The sequence below is a fragment of the Lepidochelys olivacea genome (assembly GCF_965140295.1).
Source record: "Lepidochelys olivacea isolate rLepOli2 genome assembly, chromosome: 1".
NCBI classification, from domain to species: Eukaryota; Metazoa; Chordata; order Testudines; family Cheloniidae; genus Lepidochelys; species Lepidochelys olivacea.
This window is the reverse complement of record NC_140411.1, coordinates 217,704,861-217,726,333: the sequence shown is the minus strand read 5'-3', so window position 1 is coordinate 217,726,333 and position 21,473 is coordinate 217,704,861. Positions and strand designations below refer to the sequence as shown.

The window sequence follows — 21,473 nt, the reverse complement described above, 5'->3', positions numbered from 1 at the left end:
ATGTTCTCTTGCTGGTTTCTCACTTTTACCACATGCCTGACGGAACATTCAGTGTAAACTCACCTCCCATCAAACAGCCGGCCATACCCAGTGGTGGCCCACCCTTGTCTCTTGGTTTGTTCAATCTCAGCCTCTCCCCATCATGAACACTGGAAACTGCACAATTCATCTGGCAAGAAAAACTTCCACTATGGGGAAGACTTTCAGAAAGGATTTAATAAGAAAAAGGCACAAAATGAAGCTGAAGAAATTACAGGGATAAAAAAGCAGGAAAAGTCCATCCTGGCCAATCAGTGGGAAGTTGTACAGAGGAAATTTGTGAATCTTTTCCCACTCGCCGTTGAATTTCCTGCAACTTCTCACAAATTCTAAAAAAACACCTGCTTTGCCTATCTACCAGGCAGGGTCTGTCTCTGGGCATCATGCCAAAGGAAACATTTCTCAGAGAAAAAGGCAAAGCTTTTACATCATCACAAGGTTATTTTGTCCAATCACATTGTTCTGATACTGATCTCCCAGAGTCACCATGTCCCACATCATCGTAAGTTGTGTCTCCAGGAGGCAGGAACGGGGTTTCCTTCCCCATCCCAGAAACACCTTCATTCCTTAGTGAATGCAGATTCCAACCTGAAAATACCAAGGGAGACACATACAGTCAGTGGATCCATTTTATAGCGAGGTCTGGCTGCATTGCAAGGGTGGGGCGCACTCTGGAATATGGGTTAGAAAATGTTCCCTCTTCGTTCTTCTGATTGGGTCCATGACAAGTTTTAATCCATCACCTCTGTACGTATTCTGGAAGTAAAACCCTTGGTTTCCAGACCATTTAAAGGTGCCAAGTGACAACTGTATTTACCTGTCACTTCATGTACAAAACCCAATCACTTACGAGCAAGGAGCTCTTAGTTAAGGACATTGTATAATTCACTCTGCCCTAACAACAAACATGAACACATAATTCTGATCAAGTACGAAGCAATGCACATTTCATCACCACTGCACCTCCTCTGGGGTGGCTGGTGGTGTCTCTGCTGAGGACACAATGGGGAGGGGAGGGGAGATATTGGCCAAGGATAATGGGCAAATGCCCGACTTTTACAGGAAGCGTCACAAGCTCTTTAACATTTGCGCAGCATTAACAGGACTTTGGTTTATAAGATTCTGCCCAAAAGATACACGCGCAGTAAATTGGTCGCAATCCAGTAATCCAGGGTGTGGCAGCCACACAAGGATTTGAACCTAGGGATTGAGGGATCTTGCTGGTTTGACCATGAAATATCATTCAGCAAGGACCCCACTTTTCCTGTCACCATTGCAGGCACTGAAGCCTCTGCTTTGAGGGAATGAAAAGAAGAGAGAAGGAGAGTTTTTCTCACAGGCACAGGGTTGGCCGGGTTTGTTCCCTTGCTGCGTACCTCACATTTCCAGCCCTCCCACTCTGCAGAGACAGTGTGAAGTGCAAACTCACCTCCTTGTGAATCCCCGTTCCTCTCACTCGCCTCAGTGCCTTCCTCCTCATTCTGCCCCAAGCCAGTGTCACCTTCAGGGTCAGACACTTCTCTGGCATCATCATAACCATCCCCTGGGACATCTCCAGGCAGCGCAGGGGCATCTGACGTGAAGATGTGAAGTAATTAAGAGAATAGTCACAGTGAAGATAGAAATAAACTACAAGTGACAGATGCACCAGCCTCACTGGTCCCTGGGGATCTCTCAGCACTTCCACCCTCAGGATGGGAAGAGGAGCCCTCCTCTGGAACCCTTAGACTGGGGGATTTCACGTATCACATTTATTGGATGCATTTCAATTGCTGGTTGAGTGGATCCTAGAGCTTCCACATGAGGAAGCAGAGGGGGAGTTATAGAAAGAGGTGACTGGGATCTAGTCCAGAGGCATTGCTCCACAAGGCATGCTATTATAATAATTACAAATGTAAATGACTTGGAATTGCCCAGAATTTGTTCCCTGCTTCCTAAAATTGACATTATCTTAAAAATGTCTTTTCAATGCGTTCTCCTGATAAAGTTTACCCCATAAACTGCCATCAGTCTCCAACGTACTGACACCACTGGGAGCTGAGCCAGCTAATAAGGGTGGGACATGGGCCCTTGGGTTTAAAATCTCCATGTCCCACCCACCCCCTGTCCCAGCGTGTCTGACACAGATGTATATAAGCTGCAATAGCTGCATGCCAGGAAAGGCTTTCAGGGAACATTGCTGTACTGTAGAGATCTCTGATTTGGGTTGTCTTTATAAATAGTGAGGAACCCTCGTGCTCCTGGCAGTGAGGGTCACAAGGCAGTGACCTGAGTCAAGTACAGCATGGACAGCTGCTGAGTGAACTGCTCCTTCTATCCCTGCAATGGGTCTCCGTCATGACCTAGGATATCACATGCTTCCCTACCCCTGGGCCTCCACACAGCTCTTGTCATGCACCTGGTCAGCGCCCCCAGCGTTATGCCAATAGACAATACTGGTGGGTGAACTTCCTGGTTTTCTTAACAAACCACTATTGTCCCTACTAGGAAATACAGTTAGTTTTTCGTCATGGTAACGTTGCTTCCAAGAGGTGGATTCACTGCTCACCTCGGCCATCTGGAGTCTGGGGGACATCGTTCAAGAAAGGCTCCTCCACGTTATCGTAATCCAACTGAGACCCCCCTGGGGAAACTCCCTCTGGAACAGCAAACACCACACTCAGCCCATGGCACCAGCAGCGTCTCTTCAGTGCAAGTGGCCCTTCTAACTAGAGCTGTTTGTCATGGCACATGAGAGGGGAAGTTGCAGGGGGCCCATGCTGAGAAGGGCACAAGTCAGAGAACTACAGTAAAACAGGAGTCCCAGAAATAACAAGGGGCCAATCCTGTCCCTGCAGAATCCAACAGCAGCTCTTTTATATATTTCAGTGGGAGCAGGATCTGGGTTGTGCTGAGATAACAGGTTGGAACATGGGCACTGCCAGGCCAGAGCCAGCCTGTGTGAATCCAGCTGATCTCTGCAGACAGGTTTGAATTTTCCTGTTTCACTGGGGAGGGGGAACCTCCCCTCTGTAGGAATTAAAGCTCCCACTGGGAGATCACTGGCCTGATCCTTTGTGAGCTCCTGCTTTCCACTAGCCTTTCAGGCAGCCCAAGGCTCAGCTTGGCAGCGCTCCAGCTTCTCAGCAGAACTGGCTCATCTGCTCAGTGTTTCCCCCACCCAGCCGCAGGTTAAACTCCCACAGGGCCCAAATCATGGACTCTTTTGAGAGCAGCTGGGGTAGAAATGCCACCCTGTTTATAATTAGAGATGGGGCCAGGCCGGGAAGTTCAGGTCCAGGATTTTGCTTCAGCCTGTTATAGCGACAGGTGCCAGCCCCAAAACTGAGATCCGAAGCTGGGGTCAGAATCTGCAAATCCCCCCTCCCACAAAGTTCTGGTGGGTTTGGATCAGTGAGTTGGGCTGAGCCCATCTGTAATTATAACACAGGACAATCTTATGTGAGCAACAAGGGTGATGTCGTGGTGGGAATCTGCTATAGACCACCGGACCAGGGGGATGAGGTGGATGAGGCTTTCTTTCGGCAACTCATGGAAGTTACTAGATCACAGGCCCTGGTTCTCATGGGAGACTTCAATCACCCTGATCTCTGCTGGGAGAGCAATATAGCGGTGCACAGACAATCCAGGAAATTTTTGGAAAGGGGAGGGGACAATTTCCTGGTGCAAGTGCTGGAGGAACCAACTAGGGGCAGAACTCTTCTTGACCTGCTGCTCACAAACTGGGAAGAATTAGTAGGGGAAGCAAAAGTGGATGGGAACCTGGGAGGCAGTGACCATGAGATGGTCAAGTTCAGGATCCTGACACAGGGAAGAAAGGAGAGCAGCAGAATACGGACCCTGGACTTCAGGAAAGCAGACTTTGACTCCCTCTGGGAACTGGTGGGCAGGATCCCCTGGGAGAATAACATGAGGGGGAAAGGAGTCCAGGAGAGCTGGTTGTATTTTAAAGAATCCTTACTGAGGTTACAGGGACAAACCATCCCGATGTGTAGAAAGAATAGTAAATATGGCAGGCGACCAGCTTGGCTTAACAGTGAAATCCTTGCTGATCTTAAACACAAAAAAGAAGCTTACAAGAAGTGGAAGATTGGACAAATGACCAGGGAAGAGTATAAAATCATTGCTCGGGGATGCAGGAGTGAAATCAGGAAGGCCAAATCATACCTGGAGTTGCAGCTAGCAAGAGATGTTAAGAGTAACAAGAAGGATTTTTTCAGGTATGTTAGCAACAAGAAGAAAGTCAAGGAAAGTGTGGGCCCCTTACTGAATGAGGGAGGCAACCTAGTGACAGGAATCAATTCTGAAGCACTTAGAGGAGAGGAAAGTGATCAGGAACAGTCAGCATGGATTCACCAAGGGCAAGTCAGGCCTGACTAATCTAATTGCCTTGTATGATGAGATAACTGGCTCTGTGGATGAGGGGAAAGCAGTGGACGTGTTGTTCCTTGACTTTAGCAAAGCTTTTGACACGGTCTCCCACAGTATTCTTGCCAGCAAGTTAAAGAAGTATGGGCTGGATGAATGGACTATAAGGTGGATAGAAAGTTGGCTAGATTGTTGGGCTCAATGGGTAGTGATCAATGGCTCCATGTCTAGTTGGCAGCCGGTATCAAGTGGAGTGCCCCAAGGTGCAAGCTGGTCTCCATATTGGAAGAGAAGATTGAAGGTCTGGAGCAACAGATAACAACCCTGCGTTGCATACGGGAAACTGAGGATTTTCTGGACAAAACTCAGGATAGGCTTCTAGGGGCACAAAGCTCTACAGATATAGAGCAGGTTGCACAGAGGAGCCAAGAGGCCAGTGAAGAAGCTTGGCAACATGTGACCTCCAGAAGAGGTAAGCGGAATGTCCAGGTTCCAGTAACACAGACACAGGTAACTAACCGCTTTCATGTTCTCTCCACAGGTATCGTTGCGGAGAGTGGACCAGATGATATGTCTGGGGCGAGAAAGCAGAAGGAGACTCCGATGGTTGGAAGGCATGAGATGCTATGTCCTGAGGTTGGGAGTTCCACGACCACCACTCCCAAGAGGAGAAGGCGGGTGGTGGTGGTCGGGGACTCTCTCCTCCGGGGGACTGAGTCATCTATCTGCCGCCCTGACCGGGAAAACCGAGAAGTCTGCTGCTTGCCAGGAGCTAAGATTCGCGATGTGACGGAGAGACTGCCGAGACTCATCAAGCCCTCGGATCGCTACCCCTTCCTGCTTCTCCACGTGGGCACCAATGATACTGCCAAGAATGACCTTGAGCGGATCACTGCGGACTATGTGGCTCTAGGAAGAAGGATAAAGGAGTTGGAGGCGCAAGTGGTGTTCTCGTCCATCCTCCCCGTGGAAGGAAAAGGCCTAGGTAGGGAGCGTCGAATCGTGGAAGTCAACGAATGGCTACGCAGGTGGTGTCAGAGAGAAGGCTTTGGTTTCTTTGACCATGGGATGGTGTTCCATGAAGGAGGAGTGCTGGGCAGAGACGGGCTCCATCTTACGAAGAGAGGGAAGAGCATCTTTGCCAGCAGGCTGGCTAACCTAGTGAGGAGGGCTTTAAACTAGGTTCACTGGGGGAAGGAGACCAAAGCCCGGAGGTAAGTGGGAAAGCGGGATACCGGGAGGAAGCACAGGCAGGAATGTCTGTGAGGGGAGGGCTCCTGCCTCATACTGGCAATGAGGGGCGATCAACAGGTTATCTCAAGTGCTTATATACAAATGCACAAAGCCTTGGAAACAAGCAGGGAGAACTGGAGGTCCTGGTGATGTCAAGGAACTATGACGTGATCGGAATAACAGAGACTTGGTGGGATAACTCACATGACTGGAGTACTGTCATGGATGGTTATAAACTGTTCAGGAAGGACAGGCAGGGCAGAAAAGGTGGGGGAGTAGCCCTGTATGTAAGGGAGCAGTATGACTGCTCAGAGCTCCGGTACGAAACTGCAGAAAAACCTGAGTGTCTCTGGATTAAGTTTAGAAGTGTGTGCAACAAGAGTGATGTAGTGGTGGGAGTCAGCTATAGACCACCGGACCAGGGGGATGAGGTAGATGAGGCTTTCTTCCGGCAGCTCACGAAAGCTACTGGATCGCATGCCCTGATTCTCATGGGTGACTTTAATTTTCCTGATATCTGCTGGGAGAGCAATACAGCGGCGCATAGACAATCCAGGAAGTTTTTGGAAAGCGTAGGGGACAATTTCCTGGCGCAAGTGCTAGAGGAGCCAACTAGGGGGGGCGCTTTTCTTGACCTGCTGCTCACAAACTGGGTAGAATTAGTGGGGGAAGCAAAAGTGGATGGGAACCTGAGAGGCAGTGACCATGAGTTGGTTGAGTTCAGGATCCTGACACAGGGAAGAAAGGTAAGCAGCAGGATACGGACCCTGGACTTCAGGAAAGCAGACTTCGACTCCCTCAGGGAACAGATGGCCAGGATCCCCTGGGGGACTAACTTGAAGGGGAAAGGAGTCCAGGAGAGCTGGCTGTATTTCAAGGAATCCCTGTTGAGGTTACAGGGACAAACCATCCCGATGAGTCGAAAGAATAGTAAATATGGCTGGCGACCAGCTTGGCTTAATGGTGAAATCCTAGCGGATCTTAAACATAAAAAAGAAGCTTTCAAGAAGTGGAAGGTTGGACATATGACCAGGGAAGAGTATAAAAATATTGCTCGGGCATGTAGGAATGTTATCAGGAGGACCAAATCGCACCTGGAGCTGCAGCTAGCCAGAGCTGTCAAGAGTAACAAGAAGAGTTTCTTCAGGTATGTTGGCAACAAGAAGAAAGCCAAGGAATGTGTGGGCCCCTTACTGAATGAGGGAGGCAACCTAGTGACAGAGGATGTGGAAAAAGCTAATGTACTCAATGCTTTTTTTGCCTCTGTTTTCACGAACAAGGTCAGCTCCCAGACTGCTGCGCTGGGCATCACAAAATGGGGAAGAGATGGCCAGCCCTCTGTGGAGATAGAGGTGGTTATGGACTATTTAGAAAAGCTGGACGTGCACAAGTCCATGGGGCCGGACGAGTTGCATCCGAGAGTGCTGAAGGAATTGGCGGCTGTGATTGCAGAGCCATTGGCCATTATCTTTGAAAACTCGTGGCGAACCGGGGAAGTCCCGGATGACTGGAAAAAGGCTAATGTAGTGCCAATCTTTAAAAAAGGGAAGAAGGAGGATCCTGGGAACTACAGGCCAGTCAGCCTCACTTCAGTCCCTGGAAAAATCATGGAGCAGGTCCTCAAAGAATCAATCCTGAAGCACTTGCATGAGAGGAAAGTGATCAGGAACAGCCAGCATGGATTCACCAAGGGAAGGTCATGCCTGACTAATCTAATTGCCTTTTATGATGAGATTACTGGTTCTGTGGATGAAGGGAAAGCAGTGGATGTATTGTTTCTTGACTTTAGCAAAGCTTTTGACACGGTCTCCCACAGTATTCTTGTCAGCAAGTTAAGAAAGTATGGGCTGGATGAATGCACTACAAGGTGGGTAGAAAGCTGGCTAGATTGTCGGGCTCAACGGGTAGTGATCAATGGCTCCATATCTAGTTGGCAGCCGGTATCAAGTGGAGTACCCCAAGGGTCGGTCCTGGGGCCGGTTTTGTTCAATATCTTCATAAATGATCTGGAGGATGGTGTGGATTGCACTCTCAGCAAATTTGCGGATGATACTAAACTGGGAGGAGTGGTAGATACGCTGGAGGGGAGGGATAGGATACAGAAGGACCTAGACAAATTGGAGGATTGGGCCAAAAGAAATCTGATGAGGTTCAATAAGGATAAGTGCAGGGTCCTGCACTTAGGACGGAAGAACCCAATGCACAGCTACAGACTAGGGACCGAATGGCTAGGCAGCACTTCTGCGAAAAAGGACCTAGGGGTGACAGTGGACGAGAAGCTGGATATGAGTCAGCAGTGTGCCCTTGTTGCCAAGAAGGCCAATGGCATTTTGGGATGTATAAGTAGGGGCATAGCGAGCAGATCAAGGGACGTGTTCGTTCCCCTCTATTTGACATTGGTGAGGCCTCATCTGGAGTACTGTGTCCAGTTTTGGGCCCCACACTTCAAGAAGGATGTGGATAAATTGGAGAGAGTCCAGCGAAGGGCAACAAAAATGATTAGGGGACTGGAACACATGAGTTATGAGGAGAGGCTGAGGGAGCTGGGATTGTTTAGCCTGCAGAAGAGAAGAATGAGGGGGGATTTGATAGCTGCTTTCAACTACCTGAAAGGGGGTTCCAAAGAGGATGGCTCTAGACTGTTCTCAATGGTAGCAGATGACAGAACGAGGAGTAATGGTCTCAAGTTGCAGTGGGGAAGGTTTAGATTGGATATTAGGAAAAACTTTTTCACTAAGAGGGTGGTGAAACACTGGAATGCGTTACCTAGGGAGGTGGTAGAATCTCCTTCCTTAGAGGTTTTTAAGGTCAGGCTTGACAAAGCCCTGGCTGGGATGATTTAACTGGGAATTGGTCCTGCTTTGAGCAGGGGGTTGGACTAGATGACCTTCTGGGGTCCCTTCCAACCCTGATATTCTATGATTCTATGATCTATGATTCTATGAAGGGTCGGTCCTTGGGCCGGTTTTGTTCAATATCTTCATAAATTATCTGGAGGATGGTGTGGATTTCACCCTTAGCAAGTTTGCGGATGACACTAAACTGGAAGGAGAGGTAGATATGCTGGAGGGTAGGGATAGGATACAGAGGGCCCTAGACAAATTAGAGGATTGGGCCAAAAGAAATCTGATGAGGTTCAACAAGGACAAGTGCAGAGTCCTGCACTTAGGACGGAAGAATCCCATGCACCGCTACAGACGAGGGACCGAATGGCTCAGCAGCAGTTCTGCAGAAAAGGACCTAGGGGTTACAGTAGATGAGAAGCTGGATATGAGTTAACAGTGTGCCCTTGTTGCCAAGAAGGCCAATGGTATTTTCGGATGTATACGTAGGGGCATTGCCAGCAGATCAAGAGACGTGATTGTTCCCCTCTATTCGACATTGGTGAGGCCTCATCTGCAGTACTGTGTCCAGTTTTGGGCCCCACACTACAAGAAGGATGTAGAAAAATTGGAAAGAGTCCAGAGGAGGGCAACAAAAATGATTAGGGGACTGGAACACATAACTTATGAGGAGAGGCTGAGGGAACTGGGCTTATTTAGTCTGCGGAAGAGAAGAATGAGGGGGGATTTGATAGCTGCTTTCAACTACCTGAAAGGGGGTTCCAAAGACGATCGATCTAGACTGTTCTCAGTGGTAGCTGATGACAGAACAAGGAGTAATGGTCTCAAGTTGCAGTGGGGGAGGTTTAGGTTGGATATTAGGAAAAACTTTTTCACTAGGAGGGTGGTGAAACACTGGAATGCGTTACCTAGGGAGGTGGTGGAATCTCCTTCCTTCAAAGTTTTAAGGTCAGGCTTGACAAAGCCCTGGCTGGGATGATTTAGTTGAGGATTGGTCCTGCTTTGAGCAGGAGGTTGGACTAGATGACCTCCTGAGGTCCCTTCCAACCCTGATATTCTGTGATTCTATGATTCTATGATTGATTCCTCTCTCTCTTGGGGACAAGAGACTAGCCCTGACGCCTCCACCCAAAGAGACTGACCCGTCTCCTCCAGCTCCTCACCTGGGGAGGTCACTGGGAGCCACTCAGTGTGCTCAGGAGATGGTCACATGTTCCCATCCTGAGATTCTGACAGAAATCCTGTTCAGTGGGATGAGACCCGACTGTGTAAAATGGGAACCGTGTGAGGGGAAATGGCTGCGATTGCAGAAAGTGTGACAGAAATTCATTTCTCTGCCCAGATTTGGGTCTCTTGGCCTGAGTCTGCCCCTCCCCCATTACCTTGTTCTGATCCAGGATCATTTTCCCCCTCGCTGTCCCCGGTGTAATACTGCAGCTTCGTCACTGAATCATCTGAATAGGAGACTGGAGAGACGAGAACCAGAAATTCATCACAGTGAGAACAGCACAACTGTGGGACTGGGAACACATCCGGGGCCTGGAGCAGGATTTCCAGTCTCAGACTATACCTTCCTCTACAGGACATGGTGACTCACAGCAACTCCGAGTAGTGAGAGCCTGACACAGACTCCCCAAGACAAATCTCCATGTTATTGTGGTAAATGTGACTGAGGGGATGATACAATCTGACCTGAAGGATGCTGTGGTGAGTGAAAGGCCCGTCTCTGGCTGCTGGTCCAGGGAAGTTCCACAATTCTCCTGGCCTCCTCAGCCAGAGAGGGGACTCCTCCTTCTTAAGGGTAAATACCCACCTCCCCCATGAATCAGTCGATCAGCTCTCCGTGGTGTTTCCAGATTAAACCAAGAAAGGCCCAAAGCAAAGTCTGTGATTCATAAATTTGTTCGTCTCTAAGGTGCCACAAGCACCCCTTTTCTTTTTGTGATTCACTGTAACCATATTGGCAGTGATGCTGGGAGATGCCCTGAGCATGTTCTCAGAGCTCCACCACAGCAGAGCCCTTGGGCAGGATGTTCCCATCAGACATTGAGACAAAATGGCACAAAGGATAAAAGGGCTGGGACTCAAACTCATGAGGCTCTCCTGGGCTGATCTCTCTGCTCCGGGGGCAGGAGGGAGCTGACACAACAGACCAGTGGCTGCGGTGGGAGGGGGGCAAAGAACATCCCCTGCTCCAGTGCTCCAAAGAAGTTTTCAAATGACAGTTTAGCCTGCCCCAGACAGTCGCTTTCCTGACCCCTCACTGGTTACACGTCAAGGCTGCAGGACGGGCAGATGGGAAATTAATTGTCCCTAGAACTGGAACACTCAGTGTATGGTGGGAAGGAAATCCATCTCTCTCAGTCTACATGAGTAACTTCTGGTCTCACCACAGACCCAGCTCCCACAGCTAGAGCTTGGTAAAAAAAACCAGGTGGTTTGGTTTTCTGACCATTGCGGGGAAAAAGCAAAACATAAGATTGTTTTGAGTTGAGCCAAAAATGACTTTTTTTTGGCAATTTTTGGGAAATGCAAAAGTAAAAAAAAAGTTTAAGGTTGAATGAAACCATTTGGTGTTCTTTTGGACATTTGTTAACTTTTGTTTATTTGTTTTCATTCTGATAATATTAAAGGAAATTTCTAATGGAAAAGTAATATCCAATTGAAAAAAACAAAATGTTTTCTTGAGAAAGTGTCGAAATGAAATGAATCATTCTGTGTGTATTTGGAACAATTGGGTGAAATGGACAGGAATTTGTGAAATGTTTCGGTGCCTCTGAATCTCCATTTTTCACCAAAACATTTCATAACGGAGACTTGTGCCCAGCTCCAGTGACAAGCTCACAGGGCTGAAGCTGCAGTGATTTAACTCTGGGTCAGGGCCTCAGATGGACAGGGCATTAGATAGCTGCCCCCTGTTAAGAGTCAGACCCACAGACCTGAGCGACTGAACATCTCCTGCTTTTTTCTCATCAGGTTATAATCAATCTCCTCGTACACGGCCTCAGAGAAGGGATCCAAGGGTCTTCTGGAGCCTGGAAACAAAGGGCAGGGTTCGCACAGGGTCATTGAAACCAGAGATGGGAAATACTATGGGATCATCCAGCCTCTCCCCATGGACCCAGTGTGAGCCTGAACCCTACCGCACATTCCCAGTGCTGGAATTTAAATGAGCCAGGTGACAGGGTTTCTTTCCACAACAGCCCTTTGATGATGCTTCCCAGGGCTAATTCGCTGTCAGGAAGCTTCCTCACATTCATCTTAAATGTTTTTTAATCTCATCTCATTATTTCTGGCTATTCCCCTTTGGAGCAGCTTAAATAATTCTTCCCCCACGCATGTGTTTCTCTGCAAAATGGTGAGAACCTCTTTTTTTTCATCGAGTTTAAGGCCAGAAGGGACCATTAGAACATCTAGTCTGACCTCCTGTATAATACAGGCCACTGCATTTCACCCAGATACTCCTAGATTTGAGCCCAAAGATGCACTTCGAGTAAAGCATTTCAGTCCTCAGGAGAATAAACTATTGTGTGCCACAGGCAGAAAGCAGGAGTGAGTAAGGTACCACCAATGCCCAATGGTCCCACAGTGGCAGGGAACTGATTACTTGAGAGATGCCTTGATAATCCTGGCAGGTGATCCACGCTCCATGTTTCAGAGGAAGAGGAAAATCCCCCAAGGTCCCTTTTTGCCAATCTGACCTGGGGGGAAATTTCTTCCTGACCCCAAATCTGACAATTGGGTTGACCCTGAACATGTGGAAAAGACACACCACCCACCTATCTTCGAAAGAGGTTTCTCTGTATCACCTCAGAGGACTGTTCCAGCCCATTCAGTGACACATATCCCTCTGTAGCTAATGCCTGATGCTTCAGAGGAGGGCAAGAAACAAAACGAAGCAAAACAAAATACAAAGATGGGTCTTCCCAGAATTCCTTCCTGACCCCTGCAGGAGACTGGCTGAAGCCCTGAAGCATGAGATCTGATTATAGTCATTGTCTTACTGCAAAGTTGTGACTGTTACATGTATGTTGATGGCAGTCCCATCCTCTATCTTCTTGCCAAGGAGCTGGTAGCTAATGTTTGTATAAAGTGTGTTATAGATGGAAAATCCCCTACAAGTGCCAGCTTTGAGTACAAGACAGTAAAATGCTCCTTTCCCACACTTTTCCTTCCTAAGATTGTCTTTTCTACTGGATCACTCTCTTCACAACTATTTACCACAGCTCTATTTTTATACACCTTTTTCCCTTGACAATATTTCCAATTTCTCTAGGTCCCTTTTCCATGATGTCTCTCCTCATGATATTCAGATCCCCTCCCTGTGGCAGATACTGCAGCTCCAGGCAGTATCTTTGGGAATCACTGTATTAAAGCTATGAATGGTTTATGTTCTACTGCATGTTGGAGGGTTACCACAGCTTCTCCAAGAAGAAAAAACACTGAGTGTGTGTGTGTGGGGGGGGGGGGGGCGTGGATGATTAAGGTAAATCACTGAGATTGTAAACAACTCCAGAAAGGTAAAAACCTTCAGGGTGGTTTATACAAACTGGTTCAAACTGGGTTACCAGAGACCAAGAGACAAAGGAGGGCTTCTGATATGAAAGGCTGAGTTTAAAAAGACTCAGGGCCTTCATTTTGATTCTGCAATGGGCAGGACCTTCTGTCCATGGGGATCCCAACACTGAATCGTTGGAGGGATGTTGGTCTACCAGGCTGCCCATGAGGAAGATGGGTGAATTTTGGTATGTTCAGCAAGTGTGGAGGAATTTTTATTGTTTTTAATGTTTTCTCTGTGACACTTTTATCCTACGAATAAGGTGTAATCCGCTGAGAGAGAGCTGGGTGGTAACTTGTAACTGCTGGCAATGCCCTGCTCATAGCCCTTGGGGAGAAAGCACAGCATGGGGGCTGGCCTGTAGGCAGACTGGTTTGCTGGGGGTATCACAGTGGAAGGCAGGGGGCTGTGCAGTCTTAAAAACCCCTCGCCGCAAGGAGATGGGACAGGGGGTTCCCACCCAGAGACACGTGACAGCAGGAGGCCTGAGTAGACACTCCTGGAGTGGATCACCGGAGGGTGAGGGTGGGTGGGGATACAGATGCCGTTTCTCTGAAACTGTAAAGGTCCCTAGCCAGTATCATCTCCAGATTTCATGGCTGGGCTGTTCCACTGCCAGACAGTTAATGAAATAGTAAAAGAGAGAGGCGTTAACAGGCACCCTTGGCCACCCCACCCAGCCTGGTATCGCCCCTCACCCTGACACCCTGCAGCCCCCCTGGTATTGCAGAAACATTTCACACAGTGACATCAATCAGGACCCACCTCTGAGCTGTGCCCTGGCACTTCGCACCTGCGCCCCCAGGATGATTAAGACCAGGCAGAGCAGGGCCCCCAGGATAATGCAGATGACCACGGGCACGGTGACTGTCCCACTGTCGGTCGGAGGGCGGCGCGGGGGAGCTGGATGGAAATGAACATGCGACATGAGAGATTAGCCTGTGAGAGTCGGGGGAGCCTATGAACCTGTAGCAAGGGGGAGGTGACTTGTTTGTTCCTGGGGGATCCTCACCTCTGAGAGTCCCTGGTTGTCTCCAGCTGTCACCTCCACAGACTCCCTCACAGCAGCACAGGGCCTGTTTGTTAGTGATTTAGGGCCCAAGTCCCTTGTGCTCTGTGCAGCAATGAGGACTCTCATAACAAACCAGCACAGTGGGGCCTGTGATGGATACAGGGGCTATGTGGGCTGGTGCCTGAGCCAGTCTGACCCCACAAAGGTTCCACCCCTCAACATCCAGGATGCTCCAGCACACAGGAGATGGGAGGGCCTGGTCTGGGACCAAAGAGGATGGGTGGGCTAAACCATCCTTTTCCCTGAATATTACAGCATGTAGCAGAAACATCTCCTGTCACTCACCTGAGCAATTCACGGCAGCATCTTCCTTATGACCACAGTTGCTCTCACCCCAGGGCTTGGCAGGACAGTCCCAGAGAGATGACTCTGTCCCTCTGCAATTCAACGTCTCCACCCAGATGGGACCAGTCCCCTCGCCGAATGCAGCCTCGCTCAGGGCAGATAGAGCAGATCCACAGCCCAGTTGTTTACACACAACGTTAGCATCCGCCATGTCCCAGAAGTCATCACAAACTGTTCCCCAGAAGCCACGGTACCAAACCTCCACTCTCCCCGAGCACCTGTCCTCTCCTCCCACGATGCGTAATTTCTCCTGGTCTAGAAATGCAGAAACCTCACATGTTACTGGGACAACTTAGGGACCAAGAGGGAGACAGTGAGAAGCAAGATACCTGTGCAGCTGGGAGAGTTCGGGCATTCGGCAAACAGGGTCTGAGTTGGTTTTGGTTTTTTTCCTATGGAGAGAAAAAGCTGAGGTGAATGCACCGGGTTGTGTCTGTGATGTGGGAGTAGAATTTATCTGTATTTTAAACCCCTAATTTCAGCACTGTGGGAACTGAAATGTGAACTCTGGGTCATTTAATACTTAATTAATTTGCTATTCAGCTGTTACTCAGACACACAGGCCGACATGCACCCAGACTTGTGGGGGATTCCAGTTCTGACCCAAATTGCACAGCCTGGGCCCACCTCTGAGTGTTCATCCCAAAAGGATTAATAACCACAGAGCTGCCTCATGATGGTCTCTAGGGAGAGGCTTTTCTTGGCTCTCAGACTACCTTATCGCAGTGTCTAACACCGGTCTCTTTTAAGATTAATTGATTAACTTCCATGTTTGTTGTTAATCAGAAAAATGATTGTTCCTATAAAACATCATGAAAATATGTTTGTATCTTGTGTTGAGAATTTAAATCTGCCTACACTGAGATGTGAACAACAACAAAAGTTCTATCCTAACCTTTCAATTAATTAAACTCATCATTTACATGTGGGTTTGCACGCCCGCATGCAGGTAGTTTCAGAATTACCAGTACAAGAAATATGGGTCTCTTCTGCTCGGTTATCACATGACTTTGGATCCCAGGGCTCTGACGGGCACTGCCAGAGGGAGCTGTGCTGCTCACTGCATGCAACGTGGTCCAGCCACCTGGGACCAGAACCTGGTCCATATTCAAAGTCTCTTGCAATCTGCCCTCCGTCCCCACAGTTCAGCTGTTTGCAGACAATTGCTGGGGTGACTCCAGACATCTGATTGGAGCAAACACTGCCCCACATCCCATTGTAGAAAACCTCCAGCCGCCCTGCACAGTCACTGTCGCTCACCAGCCTCAGATCTGTGAACTCTAGAAGAAAATGCAAAAAAAGGGAATTTAAATCATTTGATTCTGAAATGAACTGGGGTGTGAAGAGTGAAATCCCAGCGATTGCTAACGATCCTGTGCATCATTCTGCAGGAGCAACGGCTAGAGAACCACTCCAAGAGTAAGAGACTCTTTTAGACACCACAGGCCCCTTCGAAATACAGTGGGCATCTCTGGAAAGCCACCATTTACCAGCGGCTACATACAGATTGTAATAGATAAAGGCTGGGAAGGATTGTGACATTGGCAGGCCAGATGCCAGCTCTTGCCCAGGCTGCAGGCCTTGGCTGAAAACTTACAATCTCGTAGCTGGAGACCAGGAAGGGTCACATGTGTGTTAGTTTTGCTGAAAACAGGTATTAGTCTTGAAAGAATGTATTGAGTGTTTAGACTTTATGAAATGCTGGTTAGTTGCTGCTGGCATTAATCTCACTTGTAATGTCTGTGGTCCATGCAACAAGAACATATGTAAGTTTTGTTTTATAACTGAAAATGTTTGCTCTGAACTTGTGAACTCAGGCACGGGAATGATCCCCGCCGCCCATCCCCTGCATGTAGTACATGCAGAAGGTCTTATCCCATTGATTTGAAGGCTGGAAGAGGGAAATAAAAATAATAGATGGGAAGATTTTTCATCTTTTTGGCTGTTTGAATTTGACAGGGCTAAAGAATCCAAACTGAAGCCCGAGACCCCAAAGGGTTACCCTTGGATCAGCGCTGAAGGACATTTGGACTTGACAGATCACTACAACTCTGTCACTCCGAGGATATAAATGGTAACTCATTTGTGTGTAGACGATTGCTTGCTTTAACCGTGTAAACAGCCATTTTATTTCTTTTTCCTAATGAATAAACCTGTATATAGTTTATTACAGGATTGGCTACAGGCATTGTCTTTGGTGTAAGATTCAGGGTACCAAGTGATCTGAGTAAGTGGCTGGTCTCCTGGGATTGGAAGAAACCTGAATGTGATGTGATTTTTGGTGTAAGTGACCACTTATCACTAAGTCCAGTTTGTTTGGGTGACAATAGACTGGAGAGTCTAAGGGGACAGTCTGTGACTCCATGGCAAGATAGATACAGTGATCCAGGACTAAGTTCCCTCTAAGCTGCGTGGCCATGTGGACGCACAGAAGGCTATCAAAGGCTGCATAGGAATGCAGCCACAGGGGCCTAGAGTGGAGAAGCACCTCTTCCTCAGCCCTGGAGCTGCCGCAGTGGGGAGACGTGCCTCTCCCCTGGCCCCAGGCTGCTGCAGCAAGAGAGGCCTTGGGGGAGTCCTCTCTTCCCGCTGCAGCCCCAGGGCAGCCAGAACCACAAACCCCTCATCCCTGGCCCCACCCCAGAGCTCACACCCCCAGTCAGAGCCCTCACCCTGTGCACAGCCACCCTCTGCCCCAGCCCTGAGTTACCTCCCACACTCTGAACCCCTCAGCTCCAACTCCACCACACATCACCTCTAGACTGGTGCACAGAACAAAATTCATTCCGCACATGGATGTAAAAATTAGAGGGAACATTGGTTCAGGAGTTCACATCTGTTACAGGCTTGGTGAAATCTACTTATAGAACACATCAGCAGTTTGGGGTATTGCCTTGTTTCTCACCATCTGCCCTGAGGTGGGCACTCAGTGCCGTGAGCCGCTCCAGACAGTGTGACAGGGATCATGAGATCAAATAGTCTGACCTTCTGTAAAACAGCTGCATAGAGCCTAATAACTTGAGTTTGACGTAAGCATAGCTTCCAGAAAGGCATCCAGTCTAGACAGGAAGACTTCAAGAGATGTAGAATGCACCATTTCCCTGGTAGTTAGTTCCGATGGTTAATCATCCTCCCTGTTAAAAACCTGGGCCTTATTTCTGATCTGAATTTGTCTGGTTTCAGCTTCTAGCCATCGACTCTTGTTCTGCCTTTCTGCATTAGATTAAAGAGCCCTTTAGGAAGTGGTATGTTCTCCTTGTGAAGGGACTTATGCCCTGTAATCAAGTTACCTCTTGATCGTTTTGATAAGCTAAACAGATTCAGCATCTGAAATCTCTCATCGTAAGGCTTTTATTCATCAGATCACTTTTGTGGCTCTTCTCTGCTCCAATTTTTGTGGACATAAGAACTGGACACAGTATTCCAGTATCTGTCTCACCAGCATCATGTACAACAGTAAAATTTAGTCCACACTCCTACTCACTACTCCCCTGTTTATAGATCCAAGGTTCACATTAGCCCGTTTTGCCACACACGGCACTGGGAGCTCATGTTCAGTTATTTCTCCACTAGGACCCTACATCCTTTTCAGTCACTGCTTTCCATGATACAATCTCCTTGAAATACCTGAGATGCAGCCTTCTAGCATTCTAAGGGAAATCTTGCAATATCTCCAACACCTCTGGGTGGGAGCTGAGGACTTTCTAATGGTGATCCTGGTAGGCAGTTACAGAAGGGAAAGGGAGGCAGAGACAGTCAGTGACAGTGTCTGTCTCAGCAATCTCCTTAAACATCTGCCCCCTCCATTTAATCCCCTGGTAACCAGGCTCACGTGAGCATTCCCAGAACAGACCTGAGCAGAGAACTCCTGCGTCCTCTTTGTGTCTGCAGTTGTGCTGGCCCCAGCCCCCGGAAGGACATGCCCAGAGATTGGATTCGTTCCCAGAGCAGTTCACATCGTCCAGCCAGATCTGCCCAGATCCTTGCCCATAATGAGCAGAGACAGTTGCATTGATGGCACGTCCACATCCCAGTTGTTTGCAAACGACATCGGAGTCTGACAGATCCCAGGAATCATCACAGACTGTCCCCCAGCTGCCATTGTAATAAATCTCCACTCTCCCGGCACAGCGACCTGTCCCATTCACCAGTCTGATCCGCCAGCTCCCTGCAGGGATAGATCGCAGTTGTTAATATGTATTTTCCTACTGAACAGAAAATGTTTGTGAGATTTGGAAATGAATCACCTGAGCAAAGGACACCAACATCCTCAGCAATTCCTGCCTGGGCTGTCTCAGACGTGGAGATGTCACAGAGAGTCAGATGAGTCTCATTTCCTGCACACTGGACCCTTCTCAGCCCCACGGGGCCCGTTCCATTCTCAGACTTCGGGGGGATAAAAGCTTTCTCAGCAACTCCGCACTGGAGCTCCCTGCACACCACGCTGGCATCGTCCATGTCCCACTGGTCATCCAGCACTCTGCCCCACACACCACGGAGGGAAATCTCAACTCTCCCATCACACCGGCTCTCTCCGTTCAGCAGTCTGAGTGATTCAGAGTGACCTGGGCTCAGGAGAGATGGGAAATACACTGAATAACACTCTCTCTTATACACTAGAAATACTGCACATGAAATTGTGGACTATTTCTCAATAAGAAGGTATAAGCCACTGATCAGAGTGTGTCACAGTATTGAAGGGAACAACCTCTGTCAGAAGACACTTATTCCTGTGAATCGAAAAGTGGAAGGTGCTGCAATGATTTTAAAACTCTGAGCTTGACACAAGGGCTTGCCAACGGACTTTCTAAATGAGTGAGTGAGGGAATTCCTGCAGATTACTGATTGGGAAAATAGTCTCTGTGTGTGGTGGTGGAATGGCTGCTGAGGTTTGTAGTCACTTTATCCAGGCTTAAATGCCTGGAAGGCAGTGAACGGTGTCTGCACAAGCACTTAGCAGGTGGGTCGTGAATGATTTAGGCAAGTTTGCCTTGAGGAAGTTTGGCCAATGGAAGAGCAGGGTTCATGGTGGTCAGGAACAGGTTATTGTTAGTAAATTCCCTTAGTTCCCCCTGATCCTTACTCAGCAGGTGGCAACTTTCTTGGTTCACGTGGATCCAGTGCAGGAGCTCCTAGTGTTAGATAGTTCCCGGCACTGGTGGTTCTGACTGGAGCTGTCCCCTGAACTATGGTGTCATCTCTGAGTCTAACGTGAGATTCCAGCTGATCGATTCATAGCACAAGAAGCAGGTTGTGTGTGGGGTAGGGAAGGGGACGTGCTTTGTTGGTGAATATTGTGACTCCCTTGGGATGTGAATCTCAGTATTTGTATGTGTCTCAGAATCAGAGAGTCCTACAGCAAGGTGGTAAACTAGGAATTACTCCCCGAGTTCAGACCCAGGTGCAGCCAGGAGAGACTGACCATGTTAAAAGACAACAGCAGAGTCAGTGCACGGCACACCCACTGGCTGTGTCGGGTACAGTATGTACCAGTATGGCGACCTGACGGGTAAAGTGTGTGCGCACTGGGTCCAAACAGCTCAAGGATCTTGGTAACCAAATAACATTTCAAGGGTAAGAGTGAAATCCTGGCCCCACTGAAGGCAATGGTAAAACCTCCATTGACTTCAGCGGAGCCAGGAGTTCACCCTAAGACTGGACCAGGAGACTGCCTGCATGCAGCTAGTGCAGTGCAGGGGTGTAGCCATGCGTGGGCTGTGGCCCACCCAGTGATCATCCAGGCCCACCCAAATCAGGGCCAGAGCCCCCTGAATCCACAGGCTGGGATTCCCACCCCCAGCTCGGTGTCCAACAGCCTGGCTGCATCTTTCTCCTGCCCGCGCCATGCGCTGCTTCCCTGGTCTCTGACCCCAGCACTAGCCCCATGGGGGGTGTGCCTCGTGAGGGCAGGTCTGGGTGGGGCTAGTGCTGGGGCCGGAGACCGGGGCAGCAGCTCCCGGCACCGGCAGGAAAGGGACGTGGCTGGGCTGACGGACACTGAACCAGGGTCGGGAAGGGTAAGCAGAGCTTGAGTCCTAGTGGGACCCCACTTTGCCCAAAAGGCACGCCTAGGTGACCAGATGTCCCAATTTTCTAGGGACAGTCCTGATATTTGGGCCTTTTTCTTATATAGGCGCCTATTACCTCCCACCACTTGTCCAATTTTTCACATTTCCTATCTGGTTACCCTAGGCACGCCCCGCAGCCTGTGTGCCCCGGGCAGCCTCCGCTTTGGGTGCCTGCTGAGTGGTAAGGGCCGGCTGGAAGGGGTGGAGGGAGGAGAGCCCCCCTCCCTCCTGCCCCCTTCCTTGGGCACCGGATTCCTCCTGCACCCCAACCTCTGCTCTTCCCGTCACTGCCCACCCCCGAAAGCTGGGGCCCACCCAAGTTTCCTGTCCTAGATATGCCACTAGTGTAGTGTGAGGGTAGAAACTAGATCTGGGGCTTTCCGAGGAGGCTCATGGATATAACTGGGTACCACAGCCCCTCAGGAAGGCCGGATGGGATCACAGCAGATGGAGCTCATATGGAAGGGACCAGGTGCTTTTCCTTAGAAGGGATTCTCCTTCCAGCAATTCTAGGGAGAAATCAGCATCTTCATGTGCTGAGGAGTTCCCTCCAAGAACCAGGGTATGTGCTGGGTATCTAGTTAGGAGAGTCCGGGCAGAGCTGCAGGGAATTCAGTAAGGAATGCCAGTAGCAGCCTCTGTGAGAAGCAGGAGAACTGCGAGGTTTTTTGCCCCCAAGGTACAAAGGTATCAGTTGTAAAGAGGAGAGTAGACGTCTGTTGAGAGTTCTGGGTGGCCTTGGGCAAGTCACTTTGCTTTTCTTTCTCCGTTTCACCGTCTGTAAAATGGAGCTGTGACATTGCACTCTGTAGGATTTTATGAAAGTATGCTGATGAGTGTGAATATAATGTAACTGAAATATGCTTCCTGCAAAAGGTCTTTTGTAAGGTATAATTGCAAAGTTTATAATCTACTGAGTGTGGTCATCCTATTTGTATATATGTATC

At 48.9% G+C, this 21,473-nt stretch overlaps 1 protein-coding gene across 1 annotated transcript in view; it reads right to left on the bottom strand.

Moving 5' to 3' along the window:
• Positions 1–235: 235 nt before the first annotated feature.
• LOC311520853 (antigen WC1.1-like) overlaps positions 236–21,473 on the bottom strand; it is a gene marked incomplete at its 5' end in the record, with an annotated part of 82,468 nt that continues 61,230 nt past the window's right edge. The window contains 11 exons of the mRNA XM_084628714.1: positions 236–627; positions 1,469–1,612; positions 2,588–2,677; positions 9,866–9,949; positions 11,423–11,518; positions 13,807–13,944; positions 14,399–14,713; positions 14,788–14,850; positions 15,424–15,738; positions 18,312–18,626; positions 18,706–19,023. Of these exons, the coding sequence (XP_084484840.1) occupies positions 479–627; positions 1,469–1,612; positions 2,588–2,677; positions 9,866–9,949; positions 11,423–11,518; positions 13,807–13,944; positions 14,399–14,713; positions 14,788–14,850; positions 15,424–15,738; positions 18,312–18,626; positions 18,706–19,023 (2,027 nt within the window). The 3' untranslated portion in view covers positions 236–478. The remainder of the gene's footprint in view (positions 628–1,468; positions 1,613–2,587; positions 2,678–9,865; positions 9,950–11,422; positions 11,519–13,806; positions 13,945–14,398; positions 14,714–14,787; positions 14,851–15,423; positions 15,739–18,311; positions 18,627–18,705; positions 19,024–21,473) is intronic.